The following is a 24,003-nucleotide window of genomic DNA, read 5'->3' as shown; positions in this document are numbered from 1 at the left end:
TGATTCATTAAATAACAAGGTCAGGACTGCTTTAGAAGTTCTGAAGGTTGCTCATGATTCCAAGTTGGATCATGTAGCTGCTGGGAAGCTCTAGAGAGCTTTTTGTAAGGAAATACAGGAAGACTTTCTGGATCTAAGAAAGACTGTTTGGCTGCTGCTCCTGGTCCTGCTGGACTCTTTTTGGAGTATGATGATGGAAAGTACTATCATCTAATCACCAACTGGAAGCCTCTGGAGGAAAAGCCATTTGTTGATGAGTTAGTAGAAGAAAATCCTCTTGCAATAGTGGTATGGAAGCCACATCCTTATAAGGTTCTAATTGGATATTTTCAGTTGTTGTTCAACTGGTTCAGGGAGAACCCTCTAGAGAAGGCCCCTAACATGGTATACCCAGAAGTTGAGTATCCTCCAGAACATGAAATTCCTGTCTTTAAAGCGCTTCCTGCTGAAGATATTCCTGTTGAGGAAAATCATGAAGATGCTCAAATGGTTGAAGCTGATGCTGCTCATCCTGTTTTGGAAAATAGCTTTGATGCTTCTTCTGCTGGTCCTTCTACTTCTATTCTATTGAACACTCTGAAGGAACTCCAACAGAATCAAGCTACCTTGGATAGTCGTCTGGACAAGCAAGATGACACCAATGCTGAGTTCAGAACTTGGATGAAGAACCAAGAAGAAGCCTCCAAGAAGCAAGCTGAAGACACTTCTGAGATTAAGAACCTTCTGGCCGCCTTAGCCTCTAAGTTTAGCCAGTCGTAGTCTGTCTTGTGTCTTAGTTGGTTTTTCATTGTTTTTGCATCTGTTTTGTCTTGCATCTCCAGAAGTTGAGTATCCTCCAGAACCTGAAATTCCTGTCTTTAAAGAGCTTCCTGCTGAAGATATTCCTGTTGAGGAAAATCATGAAGATGCTCAAATGGTTGAAGCTGCTATTGCTCATCCAGTCTTGGAAAATAGCTTTGATGCTTCTTCTGCTGGTCCTTCTACTTTTGTTCTGTTGAACACTCTGAAGGAACTCCAACAGAATCAAGCTACCTTGGCTAGTCGTCTGGACAAGCAAGATGACACCAATGCTGAGTTCAGAACTTGGATGAAGAACCAAGAAGAAACCTCCAAGAAGAAAGCTGAAGACACTTCTGAGATTAAGAACCTTCTGGCCGCCTTAGCCTCTAAGTTTAGCCAGTCGTATTCTGTCTTGTGTCTTAGTTGGTTTTTCATTGTTTTTGCATCTGTTTTGGCTTGCATCTGCTTTTGTATTCTCTCTTCTGATTAATAATGAAATATCTTTTTCTTTCTTCACTCTATTGTATCTTTCATCTGAATCTTTTATACGTTTTGATGTTATGACAAAAAGGGGGAGAAACATGATAATTGAATTTATTTATAATATCAGTTGATGAGCTTAAGTCTCAACATTCCTAACAATTATTTGCAAGTTTTCTATCTTTGAGAGTTTTGCAGGAATGTGATATTCTGGACAAGCTCAATATGAGAAGCAAATACATGGGGAAAAGAAATTCTAAAGCTCTTAAAGAATTGAAGCAATCTTAGTGCTCTGAAGCTTCAAGATCAGAAGCAAGAAATGTTGTGATTAAACCTAAAGCTCTGATACGAGAAGTCTCAAGATCTGATAGTTCAGATACATAGAAGACTGAAGATATTGAGCTCTGATACAAGTGATCTCAAAGAGAAATTCAAAGCTCTGAAGTTGTCCAATGGAAGCTCTGAAGAGAAGCTCAGAATGTTATGAAGTTCAAAGTTCAATGTGAAAGTCTCAACTGAAATGGAAAATTACTCAGGGATATCTTTTATTTATAAATTCTTCTAGTATTAATTTCAGGGGGAGATTGTTAATCTCAGGGGGAGACATATTCACACACTCTGAATTATATGCTTATGCTATATCTGTGTAAATGTCTTTGTTCATCTGATATTCTAGATACAAATTCATATCGATTCTGTATTATATGCTTAAGGCTAGGGGCAAGTCATTGAGCTTCTGGCCAAAAAGAACAAGAGTGGTCTAGGATTCACATCCCAAAAGTTAAAAGGGAAAGAACCTGAATCTGCAAGCTACAACAAGACTCTGCATGAGACCTTTTAAAGTGCTGGCTACATCAACCCAGATAAACAATGTAACATCCTCCTAAACCTCGCGGCAATTATATAAAATAGTCAGAGTAAAAAAATGCAACCAAGGGTGCCACAATTAATTTAAAACAAAACATGTGTCAATTGTCATGCATTATCAGAAACAATTTGTCAAATCACAACATCAGGTTTATCACAGTGGAAAATACGCATTACCAAAATCAAGGTAATAAAACAAAACCGAAACAAAACATGAAATAGAGTACATAGTTAAACTCTATACTATATCGTTCCCTAGTGTTACACTATCAGAGCATGACTGACACGACACCAACTACCGAATGAACTCTACAAGCTATCCTCACCGAGCAATAAGCCGCTACCTCTCAATCTGAAAATATCAACATGAAAGGGTGAGTCTCATTCGAAATTAATAAGTATTATGCATTCATAAGCAATAAAACATCATATAATTATTATTCACCCAATTATAACATGTAATTCAGATTCACGACAGTTAGTCAAATAATCATGCCAACTGTCATACCCCAAAATTTGCCCACACATTGTCTCCTATTCAAATTAAAATCAAAACACAAAGCTTCAAGACACACTCTCCTAAGCAAAGATCAGAGAATTAGGGTTTGGCTTATTCAAAAGAAAATCAGTAAATCAATGGCTCCAAGGCATCTCATATGGCTCAATATATCTCATATCATCTCCATGACAAGTACCAAGTCTCATCTCAAAGAATTGGTCACTCAATTGCTCAGAAAGTCAACAGTCGACTAGGTTAACCTAAAAGTCAACTGTGGTCAAAGTAAAGTCAGAACTCCTGATTTTTTGTCAAGATCCTCATATTGAAGTATCATTCACCATTTGATCAAGAATTGATCATGGTTCATCAAGGAAAGATCAAAAATCAACAAATCAAAAAGTTTCTAAATTAGGGTTTGTATAGGAAAAGTCAACTGAACTTTGACCAGCCATAACTCTCACATGGAACATCCAAAATTTTCCATCCAAAGCTCATTTTGAAAGAAAGTTGATTCTCTACAAATTTGTCTCTCACATGCCAAGTTTAGAAATGCTTCATTTGAGAGATATGGACTAAAACATTATAGGTCCCTTTCAAAAGTCAACAAAAAGTCACTTTTTTCAAAAGGACACACAAGGAGCATGGAAAATCATTTTGATATGAGACCAAAGACACTTGTTAGAGGACTCTCTAAGGTTTCTAAAAAGTCCTAGAACACTCCCATACCTCAAAAAATGAGATAGATAGGCCTTGTCAAAATTGGACTATTTTGGAGGGAAAAAGGTGAAAGAGTTGGAAGATTTTTGCAAATGGGCCCAAAATCTTTTAATCCAATCTTGATCCACAAGTTACCCAAAGCCTAGGAATCAATCCCCACGAATTTACTTAATTTATTTAATTTATTATGATTTTTTATTCAATTAAAAAAGAATTAAAGTCAAATATATTAAAAGGAAATCAAATATTTGATTCAAGAGCTTAAAAGAATCATATCCAATCCTCAATTAAGCAACATATTTGATGGAAGTTTGTGGAGATTGAGATTGGTAAGAGAAAGAGCAAATTGGCCAAGCTTAGAAAGAGTAAATTCAAAAATCCAATCAAACTTCAATCATAAAGATTACCAAGATTCAATCTGTAATTGTTAGCCTAAGATACTCCTTATAAGTATCTGAATAGACTCAGACGAAAAAGAGGTCGAGATTACAAGGATTTGCAGTCAAGAGGAACCCTCACCATTCCTTAAAAAACTCAAAGAAAGTCAAACTCGGTTTTGGGGTTAGAGCTCAACTCAAGGCGTTTTAAGAGTTCCAATTTGTTACTGAGAGATTCTTGAAGGAATTCAGATCGCTTACAAAGGCCAAAGTACCCAGAATCACTCGCAATCGGCCACGGTTTGTCTTAAACCTTTTTGACTTTGTACTCCATAATTCGCGACATCTAAATGTATTATGAGCATATAGATTTGTTTGTGGTGATATTATGAATGTTTCTGGGTGTTTATTCGCATGTTTGCATGACTATATCGTGATCTGCCATGAACGGGCATTAGGTTTTGCATTTAGGGCTTTTCGTTGCAGGCGAAATTAGACTAAATTGAGACCGTGGATTGATTCGCAAGACCAAACCGAGGCTAACCATGGCTTCACTTTGAGTTGGCATGGCACATAGTGTTGTTTTGAGTTTGCAGGTGTTATAGCTATGGAGGATGACTGTAGGTATAGGTCTGGTCTTAAAGCGACGGCTGAGAGAGGAAGAAGAAGACGCGTCGTCACGTTATTGGTCCCTTTGAATCACACGCGCTTTGCCCCACTAACCAACTTGTTTTTATATTTTATTCATCAAGCGTATTTGTATAACAGCGAAGTGCATTAGGCCTGGTGGAGAGGCGCGTGTGGTGGTCACTGCAAGGGCAAGGGTTCGATCCTTGCCTCTTGCATAATATTTTGGTTAAATTTTCAGGATTCACCTCTCATGGATCCAGTGTAGCCAGTCCCCTCGCGTGTACCATGTGCCTTCAATCATTGATCACTGGATCAATTTCCAACCTCATCCAACGCACCAGACGACGCAAGTCCACCATGATCCTCCTGGGTCGTGCCACACCAGATCCTAAGCTAAGTTATTTATAAATTTTTTTATTTATTTATTTTTTTATTACATAATCCAATACTTATGTTTATTATACATATATGTTTATATATGTTTATATATATTTTTTTAAATAATCTTTCTTAACAAACTTATGTTTTCTAAATTCTTTTTTTTAATATTGAAATAAATTTAATTTATTTGGTTTAAATTAATTTCATTTATTCAAATAGTTTAACAAATCATAATTAATTTCTTTTAATCGATAAAAAAAATTATGGTAAGGTCATATATTTAGTCGAATTTATTTTTCCATCGATTTAATTAATCAGGTTGAAAAACCAATAATTAATTAAATCGATTATATTTTCTGTTAAGTTTATTTAATTCGTACCCTAATCAGGGTTCACGAAGATCATGCCATACACTAAAAAAAATATTTCTTTGTGCATTTTTTCAGGGTTAGCAACAGGGTTTTCTCCGACTACGCGTCACGCCTACTATGAAGCTAAGTTCTGATTCTACACTTATTTAAATATTTGTTATTTTGCCCTTTTATTTATTTTTAGGGTTTGCCTTCAAATATAATGAATTCTGCCTACACTCACTCCCTTTCTGCCTCTTCTTTGCCATTTTTCAGGATTAATCCCGAGGCTACCTTCGACTACAAACCATATCAGATCAAATCGAAAGCTAAGTTCTATTTTTATTTTAAATATCAATTTTATTTCATTTCATTTTGTTTCCTTCATCAAATTAGGGTTAACCCTAATCTTCATTTGAACTGATAATACACTCACTCTATTTTTGCTTGCCATTTTTCCACCTTTTCAGGGTTTGCCAATTGCCAAAGCCTCGAGTATCGGTAACCCTAAACCTTGATCTTAATTATTACTTGTGTTAGACTTACTTATTTATTATCCCACTGGTTTCATCTCCCCTTTCCTCCGCTGGTTTCTTGTTTCCCTTCCCCGTATTTACTGTTAATATTAATTGTTGTGGTTAGTAATCCTAGGGAGTGACAACCCTGAATTGAATATAGAACCATTTAATTATAAGATAAATATCTGAATCTAATCACGTGATTGGTGCACACACGCACACTTTTGGGGTAACCTCTCTGTTGCCTGTTGCCTTGTTGCCTTGTGTTCTTGTAGAATAGCCAGTCCCTCGAATACGAGGATACCTCAGCCATGGTGCCTCGATTAAGATCATGGGTCCCTAATGAAGCTTCCTTCAATACACTAAACATGATCTCGACCCTTGGAAGTTGCCTACGAAAAGGCTGAGGTATCCTATGGCTGCCTACGAAAAGGCTATTCTGGTTCTTCCCTTAGACTACCTGCCTCCCTATGGCATGGGACAGTCTTATGGCGAATGAACTCTCGATGACCCTTCAACCTCCAAATGAAAGGCTTCCTGCCCTCTTATGGCAAGGATAGACCCTTTCACCCTGAAAGGCTAAAAGAACTCCTTTTTCAAACTATAAGGTAATTGCCCCTAATTGCTTTGCCTTGCTCTAAAAATCTTTCATATTCTTTCTCATAAATCTTCAAAATGGCTATGCTCATTTACGAGCTAAAGTCCGCTTTCTTCTTCTACATTTCTTTTCAAAAAACGAGCAAAGCAATTAAGAGCCCATGGAAAACCATGGATGCAAAGGGTGCCTTACACCTTCCCTTTGCATAATTACCCCCCGAACCCTGTTTTTATTTAAAAGGTTTTTCCTGTTCTTTTAGCCTTTCCGATATTTGGATAAAATAAAATTCGGTGGCGACTCTTGCTTAACCGCGACATTTTCGATTATAAAAGTCAGTTCACCGTATTACAGAACTGGCGACTCTGCTGGGGATTTTCGATTAAAAAGAGGGGTTACCTTAAAAGTTTAGGATTCACTTTAAAATGTTTTCTATTGTTTGCTTTGTTTGATTTATTTTTCAGGGCCGTTTCGGGTATTCTACTGTGTGAAAGATCCTACACCCGGATCTAGTGTACCTTAAGTATGTAGCATGAGACCAGGGAAGCTGTACGACATGTATCGTTATGGTTGAACTGGTGGCCACCGTTAGTGTGACACTTTGGTTTGTCCTGATGGCCCTCGAATCTGATCGAGGAGACATTTGGCTACCGCGTGGTGTCATGAGCACTAATTCGCCTTTAGAACCTTAGTTGAACTTGACTTTGACTTATAAGAAGTAGCGAGATGGCTGGCTTTGGATTCCTGACTGAAGCCGGTTGATACTCGATGCTACACTCATTGAGATCATACTCTAGGGATGCTTTTCGTTGGCCGATTGAGCGCTATGTTGAGACAATGCCCGCGAGAAAGATCAAGGATATGAGCACCATAGAACCCGGTTACTTTTTAAGACAGGTTGAACCAACTAAACGAAAGGAAGGAGGGTATATACCTATGGACTTCATGCAAGCCTACCCTTCAGGCAATTGTGTGACTTGTGTGACTTGTGTGACTTGTTTGTGTTTGCTACTAACCTTGGTTTCCCTACAGGTTTTCTTAAAAGGACTTGTTTGTCCTTACTATCTCACACTATGCCTAATGAGCTTCATTCGCATAACATCATGACATCATGACATCATAAGCATAACACGATTTAACTAACCCTTTCAAGGATCTTAGGGATTTAGGGCGCACAATTTCAGGTACTCCTATCAAGGACCGATTTCTAAATCCAGGGGCAAGAGGATTTATTTTCCTCTGGCCACGTACCTTCCAATTCAGAGACTCGGTACCTATCAAGGGGCAAGAGGATTTACTTTCCTCTAGCCATATACTTTCAAATTCAGAAGGATCCCGAATCAGAGGCGATAACCCACTCGATATGGTGAGCTTGATTTCTCAAGGAAGGACGTTCTTCAAACGAAGCCGTGACTGACTAAATTTCTAATGTTACTAACTAGATTCCTAAAGATCCTTGAAAAACATTGCATTTGCATTCATAAACATCGCATAACAGGTTTCTTACAATAGGTCTCTCATCCTTCCTCGCTGTTTATTTCAGCATCATGAATCTCGAACAATCAGTTAAGGATCTCCAAGTTCAAAATGCTGAATTCCAAGCCTTGATTCTGAATTTGTCCAAGGGGCAAGATGAGCTGAAATCCCTTCAGACTAATAAGGAAAAGAAGACCAAGAAACCTAAAGGTGTTCTCAATCTGGGAAGAAGGTTCAAAGGCCCTCTCAAAAAGATTGAAGAAGCTGAAACTCCCAAAGAGGGTAAGAAGACTCGGGTGAAAAAGCTTAGACCGATCTTGCAACTCAGGGATGCTGAACCCTCTGAAGACAGTGATGAGGATGAGCAAGATGATGATGCTAGTATCAAAATTGATGCAAAAAGTAACCATGATTCTGCCAAACCCTCTGAAGAAGAAGAGGACTATCACCATGAGGATGAACATCCTGATGACAAATACAAGATGTTAGAAGAGCGTCTGAGAAGCGTGGAAATTCAGAAGGTACCTGGGCTGGATTTTGAGGAGTTGGGACTCGTTCCTGGGGTCGTTATTCCTCCAAAATTCAAAACTCCCGCCTTTGCTAAGTATGATGGAGTCTCCTGTCCTAAACTACACTTGTGGTCTTATGTAAGGAAGATTCAACCTCATACTGCTGATAAGAAGCTCTGGATCCACTTTTTCCAAGAGAGTTTATCTGGAACTCAACTCGAATGGTACTATCAACTGGAGAGTACCCACATCCGTACCTGGGAAGATTTGGTTGTTGCTTTCTACAAGCAATATCAATATAATTCTGACCTCGCACCGACTCGCATGCAACTGCAAAGCATGTCTATGGGACCCAAGGAAAGTTTCAAGGAATATGCTAAAAAATGGAGAGATCTATCGGGAAGAGTCAAACCTTCCTTGGCTGACAGAGAGATGGTAGATATGTTCATGAATACACTGACTGGCCCTTTCTATAGTCATTTGCTGGGAAGTTAATCATTTGGATTCACTGAGCTTATACTGACTGGAGAGCGTGTTGAAAGTGGTATCCGAAGCGGAAAAATTCAGGTGACTACTTCTTCCGGTACTGTAAAACAGTCATACAATGGGAGGAATGAATCCGACGTCGTTGGGGCAATTTTGGTCTCTATTCAAGCATCGATACAACAACAAAACAACCAACGTAAACAAAGCGCATCCAAAAGACAATTCACAAAGATCAACATGTCTTTGACTCAAGCGCTGCAACACTTGTTGAAAGCAGAGCTACTTATACAGATAGCTCCTCATCCAAATCCCAACACTTCCTCCCCTCGCTATAATCCCAACGCGAGATGTGCATATCACTCCAATAGTCCGGGACATGACACTGACAATTGCTGGACATTGAAGAATAAGATCCAAGACATGATCGATGTCGAAGAAATCAAGTTCGATCCTCCTGCAACTCCTAACGGGATCACTGCTCCCATGCCTAATCACAACAAGAGTGCTAATACGGTGGATGGCTAGAAGGATGGACTTTAAGATCATTAGTTTTACTTTCAACTGCAATTTCTTTTTCTGTTTGTTTAAACATTTCGACTTATGATAGACATTATCTGTTTTAATAATCATCATCAGTGCATTGCATATGTTTGTTTTGAATAATTTATTTCGCTATCACTCATTTTAAATTGTGTCTTTACTTTGCATATGTTTTATTCAACTCCTGCTAAGCTGTAAGCCTTTTAAGGGAGGATGACGAAAACGATACCGCAACCTCATACAGTATGCTTTTGAGCGGACTATGCTGACGATGTACATGCATTGTTTCAATTCCTAAACAGTGGAGATATAAGGATGATAATCCCTCGTCAATCCTTTTGAGCCTAAGAAGTAGAAGTTTCTTTCTTGTACTAATTAAAACCCTTGATCATAACCTGGGGCAGGGTAATTCTCAGTTAATTTGGCTGTGCATTCTATTTTAAGAGAATCATTCAGTACCTTTCAACAAAGGTTTCAATCACAAGCGTTCATCCGCACACATCAAAGAAGTGTTGGAGATGTCAATCAAAAGCCAATGATGGTTTATCAATCGTTAAGCGAGGCAGTCAATATCTTTCAAAAAGAAAAAATGAAAAACATATATACCAAGAAAAGCCTGCTAAGTCAAAAATCAAAAGACGACTTAGGCAAAAATCAAGGCATCCCGCTGACTGTAATCTCAAAAATAAATAGTTCAGGCAAAAGTTAGGGATAACAAAAAGATGAAAACAGGGAAGTCAATAAATTCCTGAACAACACAATATTGTGACTACCAAAAGGAAGAAGTGACTGCCATCTCAAAAAGTTCTCTTTGTTTGTGAACCATCATCATTATCAAAGGTGCAAATCCAAAAGTCTCTCGAAACCTGAATGCATAAGTTGAAATAACTGAGCTTAGGACTGAAGATCATCACGAAGAGGGGTGGGTACAAATAAAATTTGAGCCTTTATCTTTTGTTTCTTAAACCGTGAACCAAGCCACGTTACAACCCTTGAAAGTCCTAACTGAAGCATGGTTAGTTCGAAAGCATACTGTCACCAAAAAGGTATCCCGACTCCTTAAGGTTTACTACAAATGCTAGGCTTATATCCTGTTTTTTACAAACATCAAGTTTTTATAAACATCGCGCTTTTACATCTCCTGTTTTAATGTTTTTCAAAAAAAAAAACAAGACAGAGATATGCATTACATCTCATGAATTCATCATTAAACATATTCTGCTACATAATTTCAAATGTTCGCAACAGAAAGAATTTGCATAGGGTACAACTAATGATTAAAAGTTATCCCTACAGACAAAACCACTTCAGAAGCAATGTCTCTTATGTATACAAGGGGCACGACACGTTTTGCCCAATCAATCTGGGGCAATCAAGTCAAGATTCCAAAATCTCTCAAATGCCGAATAATCAAAGGCATACGTCCCAAGTGGGTTTCAAACTATTTCCCGATCAATTTGGGATGATCAGGTCAAGTTTCAAAAAATATCTCAAAAGCATCAATAATCAGGAGCATGCATCCAAGTATATCTGAAGCTACTTCCCAACCAACATGGGACATTGTCCTTGGCCTATGATTACTAGGGGCATGACGCCTATAGTGCACATCTCATCAAGTCCTCGCGAGGCGAATCTTTCCAAAGTCCCTACTAGCAGGGGCAAATCTATGTAAGTCTAGTTTGACATCTTGATCAATACTCAGTGGTGTGTCCTAATCAATATAAATCACTGGGGGCAATATTCAAAGCATTCATGCCTTTCCACAAGGCCGGTTACACAGAATCATATCCCCCACAGAGTAATCATTAAGAAGATACCTTCAAATGTTCTTGTCCAAACAAAAGACATAGCTCCTCAATAGAGTTCACATCTTCGACACCGTCGGTTCCCCAACCTTCTTCTCTTCTCCAAACATGGTTTATTAATATCTGTTATCCCCAGTCAGAGTACATCAAATTACTGGTCATCCCCAAGCAGAAATCATAAATCCCCAGCTGGGCATCTCCAAGACAAGATCAAACATCAAAATCACTATGATACAGAGATTTATTTTCTCAAAAAACTCTAAATAGCATAAGTCATACATCATATATTCATACGTCGCATACATTACCTCATAAATAATTCATACATAACATACAAGTTTCTCATTTATTTTGAGAGACTCGTCACATAAATACATGCATCATGGCATTGCATGCTGCTAATTTGTCTTTCAGGTAAGTTCCCAAGCAGACGAATATCATCAACAAATCAATCTTATCAGATATACATTCCGGAAGCTCGAACCCCGGACATTCTGAAAATTCCAAACAGATATACATTCCGGAAGCTCGAACCCCGGACATTCTGAAAATTCCAAACAGATGCACATTCTGGAAGCATGACCCCCAGACTTCTAAAACATTCTTATCAGATATACATTCCGGAAGCTCGAACCCCGGAAATTCTGAAAATTCCAATCAGATGCACATTATGGAAGCATGACCCCCAGACTTCTGAAACATTCTCATCAGATATACATTCCGAAAGCTCGAACCCCGGACATTCTGAAAATTCCAATCAGATGCACATTCTGGAAGCATGACCCCCAGACTTCTGAAACATTCTCATCAGATATACATTCCGAAAGCTCGAACCCCGGACATTTTGAAAATTCCAATCAGATGCACATTGTGGAAGCTTGACCCCCAGACTTCTGAAACATTCTTACAACTCTCATCTTTTGACACTCATTCAAGACACAATTCAGAAACAATCCAAGATCTAATTCAGTTACTACGAACGGTGCTGACACGATCGACATTCGAAGATCTAATTCTATCATCACGAACGGTGGTGACACGACCAATCTCCAACAATTACTTCCCAATACCGTGGATTCAGTCTAACGTACGACTCATCCTAATTATATCCTTCAGATACAGTATAACGTACGACGTATTCTGACTCTCAAGTTTATCAAATCCATCTCAATCATACATCTTCGCCAAACACCTGGATGACATCTTTAAGCCCATCTCCAATAGACTCTTTCTCAAGGCTTGGATGGCATCTTTAAGCACATCTCCGACAAAGGTCCATACTTCAGCAAGGACAAATTTTTGGGCATTCTAGTATTCAATCCTCTTCTACCCTTAGAATCCGACTTGCATACAAACCACTCTACATCTTCAGGTTTAAGAAAATTGAACAGGGGCAGCTGTCATACCCCAAAATTTGCCCACACATTGTCTCCTATTCAAATTCAAATCAAAACACAAAGCTTCAAGACACACTCTCCTAAGCAAAGATCAGAGAATTAGGGTTTGGCTTATTCAAAAGAAAATCAGTAAATCAATGGCTCCAAGGCATCTCATATGGCTCAATATATCTCACATCATCTCCATGACAAGTACCAAGTCTCATCTCAAAGAATTGGTCACTCAATTGCTCAGAAAGTCAACAGTCGACTAGGTTAACCTAAAAGTCAACTGTGGTCAAAGTAAAGTCAAAACTCCTGATTTTTTGTCAAGATCCTCATATTGAAGTATCATTCACCATTTGATCAAGAATTGATCATGGTTCATCAAGGAAAGATCAAAAATCAACAAATCAAAAAGTTTCTAAATTAGGGTTTGTATAGGAAAAGTCAACTGAACTTTGACCAGCCATAACTCTCACATGGAACATCCAAAATTTTCCATCCAAAGCTCATTTTTAAAGAAAGTTGATTCTCTACAAATTTGTCTCTCACATGCCAAATCTAGAAATGCTTCATTTGAGAGATATGGACTAAAACATTATAGGTCCCTTTCAAAAGTCAACAAAAAGTCACTTTTTTCAAAAGGACACACAAGGAGCATGGAAAATCATTTTGAAATGAGACCAAAGACACTGGGTAGAGGACTCTCTAAGGTTTCTAAAAAGTCCTAGAACACTCCCATACCTCAAATATTGAGAGAGATAGGCCTTGTCAAAATTGGATTATTTTGGAGGGAAAAAGGTGAAAGAATTGGAAGATTTTTGCAAATGCCAAGATCTTTTAATCCAATCTTGATCCACAAGTTACCCAAAGCCTAAAAATCAATCCCCACGAATTTACTTGATTTATTTAATTTATTATGATTTTTTATTCAATTAAAAAAGAATTAAAGTCAAATAAATTAAAAGGAAATCAAATATTTGATTCAAGAGCTTAAAAGAATCATATCCAATCATCAATTAAGCAACATATTTGATGGAAATTTGTGGAGATTGAGATTGGTAAGAGAAAGAGCAAATTGGCCAAGCTTAGAAAGAGTAAATTCAAAAATCCAATCAAACTTCAATCATAAAGATTACCAAGATTCAATTTGTAATTGTTAGCCTAAGATACTCCTTATAAGTATCTGAATAGACTCAGACGAAAAAGAGGTCGAGATTACAAGGATTTGCAGTCAAGAGGAACCCTCACCATTCCTTCAAAAACTCAAAGAAAGTCAAACTCGGTTTTGGGGTTAGAGCTCAACTCATGGCGTTTTAAGAGTTCCAATTCGTTACTGAGAGATTCTTGAAGGAATTCAGATCGCTTACAAAGGCCAAAGTACCCAGAATCATTCGCAATCGGCCACGGTTTGTCTTAAACCTTTTTGACTTTGTACTCCATGATTCGCGACATCTAAATGTATTATGAGCATATAGATTTGTTTGTGGTGATATTATGAATGTTTCTGGGTGTTTATTCGCATGTTTGCATGACTATATCGTGATCTGCCATGAACGGGAATTAGGTTTTGCATTAAGGGCTTTTCGTTGCAGGCGAAATTAGACTAAATTGAGACCGTGGATTGATTCGCAAGACCAAACCGAGGCTAACCATGGCTTCACTTTGAGTTGGCATGGCACATAGTGTTGTTTTGAGTTTGCAGATGTTATAGCTATGGAGGATGACTGTAGGTATAGGTCTGGTCTTAAAGCGACGGCTGAGGAAGGAAGAAGAAGACGCGTCATCACGTTATTGGTCCCTTTGAATCACGCGCGCTTTGCCCTACTAACCAACTTGTTTTTATATTTTATTCATCAAGCGTATTTGTATAATAACGAAGTGCGTTAGGCCTGGTGGAGAGGCGCGTGTGGTGGTCACTGCAAGGGCAAGGGTTCGATCCTTGCCTCTTGCATATTATTTTGGTTAAATTTTCAGGATTCACCTCTCAAGGATCCAGCGTAGCCAGTCCCCTCGCGTGTACCATGTGCCTTCAATCGTTCATCACTGGATCAATTTCCAACCTCATCCAACGCACCAGACGACGCAAGTCCACCATGATCCTCCTGGGTCGTGCCACACCAGATCCTAAGCTAAGTTATTTATAAATTTTATTTATTTATTTATTTTTTATTACATAATCCAATACTTATGTTTATTATACATATATGTTTATTTATGTTTATATATTTTTTTTTAATAATCTTTCTTAACAAACTTATGTTTTCTAAATTCTTTTTTTAATATTGAAATAAATTTAATTTATTTAGTTTAAATTGATTTTATTTATTCAAATAATTTAACAAATCATAATTAATTTCTTTTAATTGATAAAAAAAATCATGGTAAGGTCATATATTTAGTCGAATTTATTTTTCCATCGATTTAATTAATCAGGTTGAAAAACCAATAATTAATTAAATCGATTATATTTTCTATTAAGTTTATTTAATTCGTACCCTAATCAGGGTTCACGAAGATCATGCCATACACTAAAAAAAATATTTCTTTGTGCATTTTTTCAGGGTTAGCAACAGGGTTTTCTCCGACTACGCGTCACGCCTACTACGAAGCTAAGTTCTGATTCTACACTTATTTAAATATTTGTTATTTTGCACTTTTATTTATTTTTAGGGTTTGCCTTCAAATATAATGAATTCTGCCTACACTCACTCCCTTTCTACCTCTTCTTTGCCATTTTTCAGGATTAATCTCGAGGCTACCTCCGACTACAAACCATATCAGATCAAATCGAAAGCTAAATTCTATTTTTATTTTAAATATCAATTTTATTTCATTTCATTTTGTTTCCTTCATCAAATTAGGGTTAACCCTAATCTTCATTTGAACTGATAATACACTCACTCTATTTTTGCTTGCCATTTTTCCATCTTTTCAGGGTTTGCCAATTGCCAAAGCCTCGAGTAACGGTAACCCTAAACCTTGATCTTAATTATTAATTGTGTTAGACTTACTTATTTATTATCCCGCTGGTTTCATCTCCCCTTTCCTCCGCTGGTTTCTTTTTTCCCTTCCCCGTATTTACTATTAATATTAATTGTTGTGGTTAGTAATCCTAGGGAGTGACAACCCTGAATTAAGATAAATATCTGAATCTAATCACGTGATTGGTGCACACACGCACACTTTTGGGGTAACCTCTCTGTTGTCTGTTGCATGTTGCCTTGTTGCCTTGTGTTTTTGCAGAATAGCCAGTCCCTCGAATACGAGGATACCTCAGCCATGTTGCCTCGATTAAGATCATGGGTCCTTAATGATGCTGCCTTCGATACACTAAACATGATCTCGACCCTTGGAAGTTGCCTACGAAAAGGCTGAGGTATCCTATGGCTGCCTACGAAAAGGCTATTCTAGTTCTTCCCTTAGACTACCTGCCTCCCTATGGCATGGGACAGTCTTATGGCGAACGAACTCTCGATGATCCTCAACCTCCAAATGAAAGGCTTCCTGCCCTCTTATGGCAAGGATAGACCCTTTCACCCTGAAAGGCTAAAAGAACTCCTTTTTCAAACTATAAGGTAATTGCCCCTAATTGCTTTGCCTTGCTCTAAAAATCTTTCATATTCTTTCTCATAAATCTTCAAAATGGCTACGCTCATTTACGAGCTAAAGTCCGCTTTCTTCTTCTACATTTCTTTTCAAAAAACGAGCAAAGCAATTAAGAGCCCATGGAAAACCATGGATGCAAAGGGTACCTTACACCTTCCCTTTGCATAATTACCCCCCGAACCCTGTTTTTATTTAAAAGGTTTTTCCTGTTCTTTTAGCCTTTCCGATATTTGGATAAAATAAAAGTCGGTGGCGACTCTTGCTTAACCGCGACATTTTCAATTATAAAAGTCAGTTCACCGTATTACACCAACAATACATCATTGAACATAATATGCGATCCATACAGTCATACTATATCATCATGCACATGAATGAACTGACTTTATGCATGTGGTACCATACATGGGCTAAACCCATCCGTCTGATCTATTCATCACCAAAATACAGCCCAACCGGCACAAATTCTAAACAATGGGAATTATGCCCACCATTCGATTCACAACATCTCTGGGATCCATCACTAAAATGAGTATGAATGAATGCACACATATGACATACTTATAACATCACCGATCTGATGCTTCGCATCGTCTTATTACAACTCAGCATTTCATCACCAATAAGCATGCACATATATTAGCAATCATTCAATTATATCACATATATTCATGTCAAAAAACCACCTAAACACAATGAATTCAAAGTGGTTACATCACCATAACAACACATTGTTACATACATTCACACATATATGTACACAATGCTACAATCCATCAATTAAATTAAATCAAAATTTAAAATAAAATAGTTCCACTTCCCATTTCACCAATTCATCATATAAAGATTTAAATCAGCTTCGCAACGCTCAAAACGGCGCTCAAAACAGATGTACGGTTTGAAAGTTATGACCTTCAGAAAAATTTGTCAAAATCTGGATGCTGTGAGCCGACGCACAACTTCCTTAGGTCGACGCACAGAGTTCCTGTCCCCCTCGGGTTTGCTCAGGTCGACCCATGAGTCAACTCATGCTGGTCTTTAGGGAATCTATAAGTCGATTCATGAATTTCATAGGTCGACGCATGCTGCGTTTATGCAGAATATTTCTGCGATTTTGACATCTTTCCTCTCAATAATTCAGTCCAATCGCACCACAATGATTCCCACACCAAAATATCATCAAGTAACATAACATACCACAATTATAACACATATTAGAGGCCATCTAACACCAAAACCATTCATCAATTCGTCAACTACATCAAATCAACATAAACAACCTAAGTCTTCCAAAACCCCAAAACCTAAACATACAATCAAATCAAATAACGATCATAATCAGCTCTACTACCCTTGATTGTATAATAATCACTAACCCAAAGAGTCCCCCCTTACCTTAGCCAAGAATCTGGACTTTTCTCCTTCTTCTCCATCAAATCTGAAAGCCCTCTTCAATCTCGCTTATCTCCCTCATCAAGAACTTCCCTAACACAAATTAATATATCAAATCGAAGGAAATTTCGTGTAGAATCTGAATCTTCAAGAATTACCTGATTTGGAGCTACGAGCAGAAAGTTATGACTCATTTTATGAGGGCTGCACCATGAACACGAAAATGGGTTTTGTCCATGAGTTCTTTTTCTCTCCTTCTTATATTTTCCTCCTCTATTTCTCAATTTCCTCTTATTTCTTTGTTTTATGAAAACATAACATAATTTAGTAATGGGCTCAACAACTTAACACCCCCTCGTTACTAAATACCACACTTGGCCCAAAGACCAATATTCCATAATTCCTCCAATTAGTCTAACGAAAATACTAAATAATTCTAAATAATAATTTAATTTTTGATTAAATTAAAATTAGAAAATATGGGGCGTTACAAACAAGACATAGCTGCTATCATTGAAGATGTTTCAGTGTGTTCAAGCCTCGTGACGTGTAGAGAGGACAACTCCAACTGGACTTCCTTCAGCATCTCTTTTGTTGTATGAGTCTAAGTAATTTTCTGTCTTTTAAAAAACCTTTCGCTCTGCCCAAGGTGAAAGAGTAATGTGTCGGGTTGTTTAAAATAATTCCTTTTGTTCTGCCCAAGACAAAAGTGAGCTTATGTGTTTCAAATCATTAATAAAAAAAAAAGCAATTTTTGCTTCCCTTTTGTTTATTGTTTATCTTTTTCTGAAAATGGTAACATCTAAAAAACCCATAAAATCAATCAAAATTTGTTTTTCAAATTTGCACATACACCTTTTTATTTATTTATTCCTAAAAAGAAAAACATAAATCATGTGCAGATTATCTTTTGATAAACCCGCTGAAAACAATGATCCTAGGCCCCTTCCCAACTTTGAATACCTTTGTACAAAGCTGAAGAAGAAAGTAGCGAAGAAATCCCTAAAGAGATCTCCCGTCTACTTGAGCCCTAGAAAAAGATCATTGAGCCGCACAAAGAGCCTTTCGAAGTAATCAATCTGGGTACTGAAGAAGAGAAAAGAGGGGAGCGAATTGGGGCATTGTTAGAAATAAGCGTCAAAGAGAGAATGGTTGATTTGTAGAAAGAATATGTGGATGTTTTTGCTTGGAGCTATCAAGATATGCCTGGGTTCGATACCACTATTGTAGAGCACAGATTACCGTTAAAGCTAGAATGTTTGCCTGTCAAGCAAAAGTTGAGAAGAACTCACCCAGATATGGCAGACAAGATCAAAGAAGAGGTACAGAAGCAAATCAATGCTGGTTTCCTCGTCACATCAAAATATCCTTAATGGTTGGCCAACATAGTGCTCGTTCCCAAAAAGGATGGAAAAGTCAGAATGTGTGTTGATTACAGAGATTTAAACAGAGCAAGTCCGAAAGATGATTTCCCATTACCGCACATTGATATGATGGTGGATAGAACTGCTAAGTTTAAAGTCTTCTCATTTATGGATGGATTCTCGGGTTACAATCAAATCATGATGGCACTTGAAGATATGGAGAAAACAACTTTTATCACACCCTAGGGCACGTTTTGTTACCGTGTAATGCCATTTGGTTTGAAGAATGCTAGAGCAACTTATCAAAGAGCCATGAAGACTCTCTTCCATGATATGATTCATAAAGAAATTGAAGTTTATGTGGACGACATGATTGCCAAGTCTGCATCAGAAGAAGAACATATGGGGCACTTGCTGACGTTGTTCCAACGTTTGAGAAAATACAAGCTGCGTCTCAATCCAAGCAAGTGCACATTTGGTACCCGCTCAGGAAAACTCCTGGGTTTCATCGTCAGCAAAAGAGGTATTGAAGTCGATCCCGACAAAGTCAAGGCCATTCAAGAAATGCCTCCTCCAAGAACAGAATAGCAAGTTAGAGGATTTCTTGGACGATTGAATTACATCTCCAGATCTATCTCTCACATGACTGTAACCTGTGGACCAATTTTTAAGCTTCTCCGCAAGGATCAAGAGTGTAAATGGACAGAAGAATGCCAAAATGTTTTTGAGGATATCAAAGAATACCTACTAGAACCTTCAATTTTGAGCCCTCCGATGGAAGGAAGACCATTGATCATGTATTTGATTGTGCTTGAAGATTATATGGGGTGTGTATTGGGTCAGTAAGACGAGTCTGGTCGAAAAGAGTATGCCATTTATTACTTGAGCAAAAATTATAACGACTGTGAAACAAGATATTCACTGCTCGAGAAAACTTGTTGCACTCTTGTATGGGCTGCTCGCTGGCTAAGGCAGTACATGTTGACTCATACGACATATATCATATCCAAAATGTATCCAATCAAATACTTATTTGAGAAACCTGCGTTGACTGGAAGAATTTCCCGCTGACAGATGTTATTATCGGAGTACGACATCCAATATCGTGCCCAAAAAGCCATCAAAGGACGTGTTTTAGCCGATCATCTGGCCTCTCAACCTATTGACGATGATCAATCCTTGAAAGACGACTTCCCAGATGAAGAGATCATGTATTTGAAATCAAAAGATTACGAAGAGCCTTTACATGGAGAAGGACCTGATCTTGAATCCCGAAAGGGTTTGATATTTGATGGAGCTGTTAACGCTTATGGTCGAGGAATTGGGGCAATCATTGTCATGCCACAAGGTTCTCACGTACCATTTACTACAAGACTGATGTTCGAGTGCACCAACAATATGGAAGAGTACGAAGCTTGTATCATGGGACTAGAGGAAGCCATTGATCTTAGAATCAAGATTCTAGATGTGTATGGAGATTCTGCTCTAGTTATTAATCAAATCAAAGGAGAATGGGAAACATGTCATCTTGGTTTAATTCCTTACAGAGATTATGCCCGAAGACTGCTGACCTTCTTCAACAAAGTGGAGTTCCAAAACATACCTCGTGAGGAAAATCAAATGGCAAATGCATTGGCTACCTTGGCTTCCATGTATAAGGTGAAGTTTCCAAATGAAGCTCCTCAAATTACAATCATGCGCCTAGATAGGCCCACTCATGTATTAAGTGTTGAAGTTGTCAAAGATGATAAGCCGTGGTTTTATGACATTAAAGTCTTCTTACAAAAACAAGAGTACCCACCTGGGGCATCCAACAAAGACAGAAGAGGAATTTTGACATGGTATTGCTCAGATGCGTGGATAGACAGGAAACAAACCAATTAATGCAAGAAATTCATGAAGGATCTTTTGGCACTCATGCCAATGGACATGCAATGACGAGAAAGATACTGAGAGTATGTTACTATTGGATGACAATGGAATCTGACTGCTACTAATATGTAAAGAAGTGCCACAAGTGCCAAATCTATACTGATAAGATCCATGTGCCTCTGACGCTTCTCAATGTTATCTCCTCTCCAGGGCCCTTCTCTATGTGGGGAATTGATATGAATGGAATGATTGAACCAAAGGCTTCAAATGGACACCGTTTCATCCTAGTCGCTATTGATTACTTGACCAAATGGGTCGAAGCTGCCTCTTACGCCAATGTTACTCGACAAATGGTAGTAATATTTTTCAAGAACAATCTCATCCGTCCCTACAGCGTACCCAACAGAATCATTACTGATAATGGTTCCAATATGAACAACAAGATGATGAAACAGTTGTATGGGGAGTTCAAGATTGAGCATCACAATTCCTCTCCCTACCGTCCAAAGATGAATGGGGCGGTAGAAGCAGCTAAAAAGAATATTAAGAAAAATTTTCAGAAGATGGTTGTGACTTACAAGGACTGGCATGAAATGCTCCCTCTTGCTCTACATGGATACCGCACCACAGTTCTCACTTCAACTGGGGAAACGCCTTTCTCCTTGGTAAATGGCATGGAAGTCATACTCCTGATAGAGGTTGAGATTCCCTCCTTAAGGGTCCTGATGGAAGCCAAGTTATCAGAAGTTGAATGGTGTCAAGCTAGATATTATCAGTTCAATCTTATTGAAGAAAAAAGAATGACTGCATTGTGCCACGGTCAGCTTTACCAAGAAAGAATGAAGAGAGCCTTTGACAAAAAAAGTCAGACCTCGAAGATTCAAGGAAGGAGATCTCGTGCTCAAGAAGATATTACCTCTTCAACTAGATCCCAGGCGCAAATGGACTCCCAATTATGAAGGCCCATATGTTGTCAAGAAAGCCTTCTCAGGTGGTGCTTTAACTCTTACTGAAATTCTGGTATAACAAACTCAGGATGTCACTCACAATGTCAAGATATCTGATCTGTCATTAACTTAGCAAACGCAAAACAGAAAGATCCCCGATTTTTAATTACCCCTAAGAAGTCCATGAGTACTGAGATCATGTTTGTTCAGTCAACATAACAAGATTGTAAACTTCATTGGTTCTATACATGGATCAGTTATCAAACCTGAACGAGATGTTATACGCGATGTTACAACATCCAATACTGGACAGACAATACATTGCATAAGATAAATAACACAGTGAATTGTTAACCCAGTTCGATTTAACTACCTCTTCTTGGGGCTACCAAGCCAGGAAGAAGATTTCACTATCAGTAGCACTATTTTATGTAAACAACCTTTGGTTTACAGATAAACAACCTCTGGTTTACCTAGTCACTACCCAATGCAACCTTTATCTTAGAATTCCATATAAGAAAAGAGAACCTCTTCTCACTCCCTAGTGATACCTAACTGTTACAACCTTGCAACAACTATTTAAACAATTAACAATGAACACTAACTTGATCTTGCTTCTCAGCTTCAATCAAGAACAAAATACTCAACTCTTACCTACAGGTTTCAAGTGAGAAAAATAACTTCTCTTACCTACAGGTTTCGAGAAGGACATGGCAGCCATCTCACGACCTGGGTGGTCTACCTATAGAAACCCTAATGACTACATCTTTTCTAAACACAGTTTTATATATTTTCTTTTTTTTCAAACTAGGTTACAAAGGTTTCTATTTAAAACCTAATCCCAATTGGACTTGGGCTTACAAATCGCAGCACTACTGGCTATTACAAATCTGCAGATATCTTCTGCTAAAAGAAAGGTCTTTCACAAGTTTCCTAATTTATCTCCTAAATTAGAAACTGCTGAATCTTCAATATTCTGATTTGATTCTTCAATATTCTAACTTGATTCTATTGACATTTAAATCTGCGCCACATTGGATTACATAATATTCATAGAATATTTTGTATCTGTTGAGAATCAAACTGAATCTTCATTCCAGTTCTGCAGCAATGTCATGAGTTGTTGTCATGACATTCCATATAAGATCTTGCTTTTGTACCTGTTTTATTCTTTCATAATTGCAAGACTTATACATTCTATTACATTTTGCTGCTATTATATTTTAGCCAAACATGGATGCCAATCAGCCAATAAAAACATCAACAATCTCCCCCTTTGGCTTATTTTGGCTAAAACTATATATACGTTAAAATGCAGCAAAACATAAATGCTTCAACTTTCAAGACAACAAGGAAGAACAACTTTTTGCATTCTTAGAATTGGGCTCTTCTGTTCTTCAGGTCTTGAACCACATAATATGACAAAGATTGGACCGATGTCATAATATGCATTGGAACACCTTCATGCAACACTGATGTACATGAGGAAGACGATGGGAGAAGGCCTTTGTCTTGGAGGTCCAATGGTGGCATAACAGAACCCTTTCTCAGTCTTTAACTAGAAACCAAATCCTAGCTTAGAGCCTAAGAGAGAACTTGAGTGAAATTTGCCCACCACTCCTCGTAACTCAGAATACAAATCACAATTGTGTTCATAACTCAGATCACAAATCATAACGAAAATAGTTCCTATACATAAGGTTGTATATGATGGAACATCTTTGTTGTTATTGCAGAAAAACTCATGGTAGAGACATAAAACATCCCCAGCCCGTGTTTTTCTTTTTCTGGACAGGTTTTGGCAAAGGAACCCATCACAATACCAAACTCAGATACGACTTATAAGGACACACACGAAGGACATATTGAGAGAGTTTGATTTATGTAATCTGTGGAGACGCCATTTTATAGCCATTTGAGATTATATGAAATAACGATGGTCTTGGTCTTGTTCAACGGTCAAACAGTTGATTAGGAAACAGTTCCAAAAACAATTAGTCTTTCCAAAGTAGTTTTTGACTGTTTTTTTTATAGGAGTTATCTTTAAAACCAGCGCATGCATAGTCATTGATTAAACTTTACACCGACCACTGTGTAGAGATAAACTTCAAGACAGATTTCCTTGTTTGACTTAGTAGATTCAATGTCTTTAAACATGTCATGACATCCTGTCAGACATTGTCACTTTTTCACCTCTTAAGCACAAAGCTCAAGATTCTTCAGCAGATTAAGACAAAGCATCCTATGGACCAAGTAACAGACCTCCTACTTACTCTACTGACTCACTAGTCATAGACATGGACCTCTGTTGTTCTGAGCACCACGAGACTGTTTAACGCAACCGTGAAGAACTTTCCAAAACTTGTTGACACATAGCCACCTCTTCAGTTTAGAGAAAGAATTGTGGATTCCAGTTGCACATGGTTAGAT

The 24,003-nt window shown here is 37.9% G+C and overlaps 2 protein-coding genes across 2 annotated transcripts; both read left to right on the top strand.

The window, feature by feature from the left end:
• Positions 1-19,828: 19,828 nt before the first annotated feature.
• LOC131613609 (uncharacterized) lies at positions 19,829-20,638 on the top strand. Its single transcript, XM_058885263.1, has one exon. It carries the CDS (start codon positions 19,829-19,831, stop codon positions 20,636-20,638), a length of 810 nt encoding a protein of 269 aa, XP_058741246.1.
• A 338-nt stretch (positions 20,639-20,976) lies between these two features.
• Positions 20,977-21,585, top strand: LOC131613608 (uncharacterized). Its single transcript, XM_058885262.1, has one exon. It carries the CDS (start codon positions 20,977-20,979, stop codon positions 21,583-21,585), a length of 609 nt encoding a protein of 202 aa, XP_058741245.1.
• Positions 21,586-24,003: the final 2,418 nt, after the last annotated feature.

The sequence above is a fragment of the Vicia villosa genome, linkage group LG6 (assembly GCF_029867415.1).
Source record: "Vicia villosa cultivar HV-30 ecotype Madison, WI linkage group LG6, Vvil1.0, whole genome shotgun sequence".
Classification (NCBI taxonomy): Eukaryota; Viridiplantae; Streptophyta; class Magnoliopsida; order Fabales; family Fabaceae; genus Vicia; species Vicia villosa.
This window is presented reverse-complemented; position numbering and strand designations above follow the sequence as displayed.

Excerpts from the sequence above, each read along its gene's own strand:
- LOC131613608 (XM_058885262.1), top strand. The coding sequence starts at position 20,977 with ATGGTAGTAATATTTTTCAAGAACAATCTCATCCGTCCCTACAGCGTA.
- LOC131613609 (XM_058885263.1), top strand. The coding sequence starts at position 19,829 with ATGTTATTATCGGAGTACGACATCCAATATCGTGCCCAAAAAGCCATC.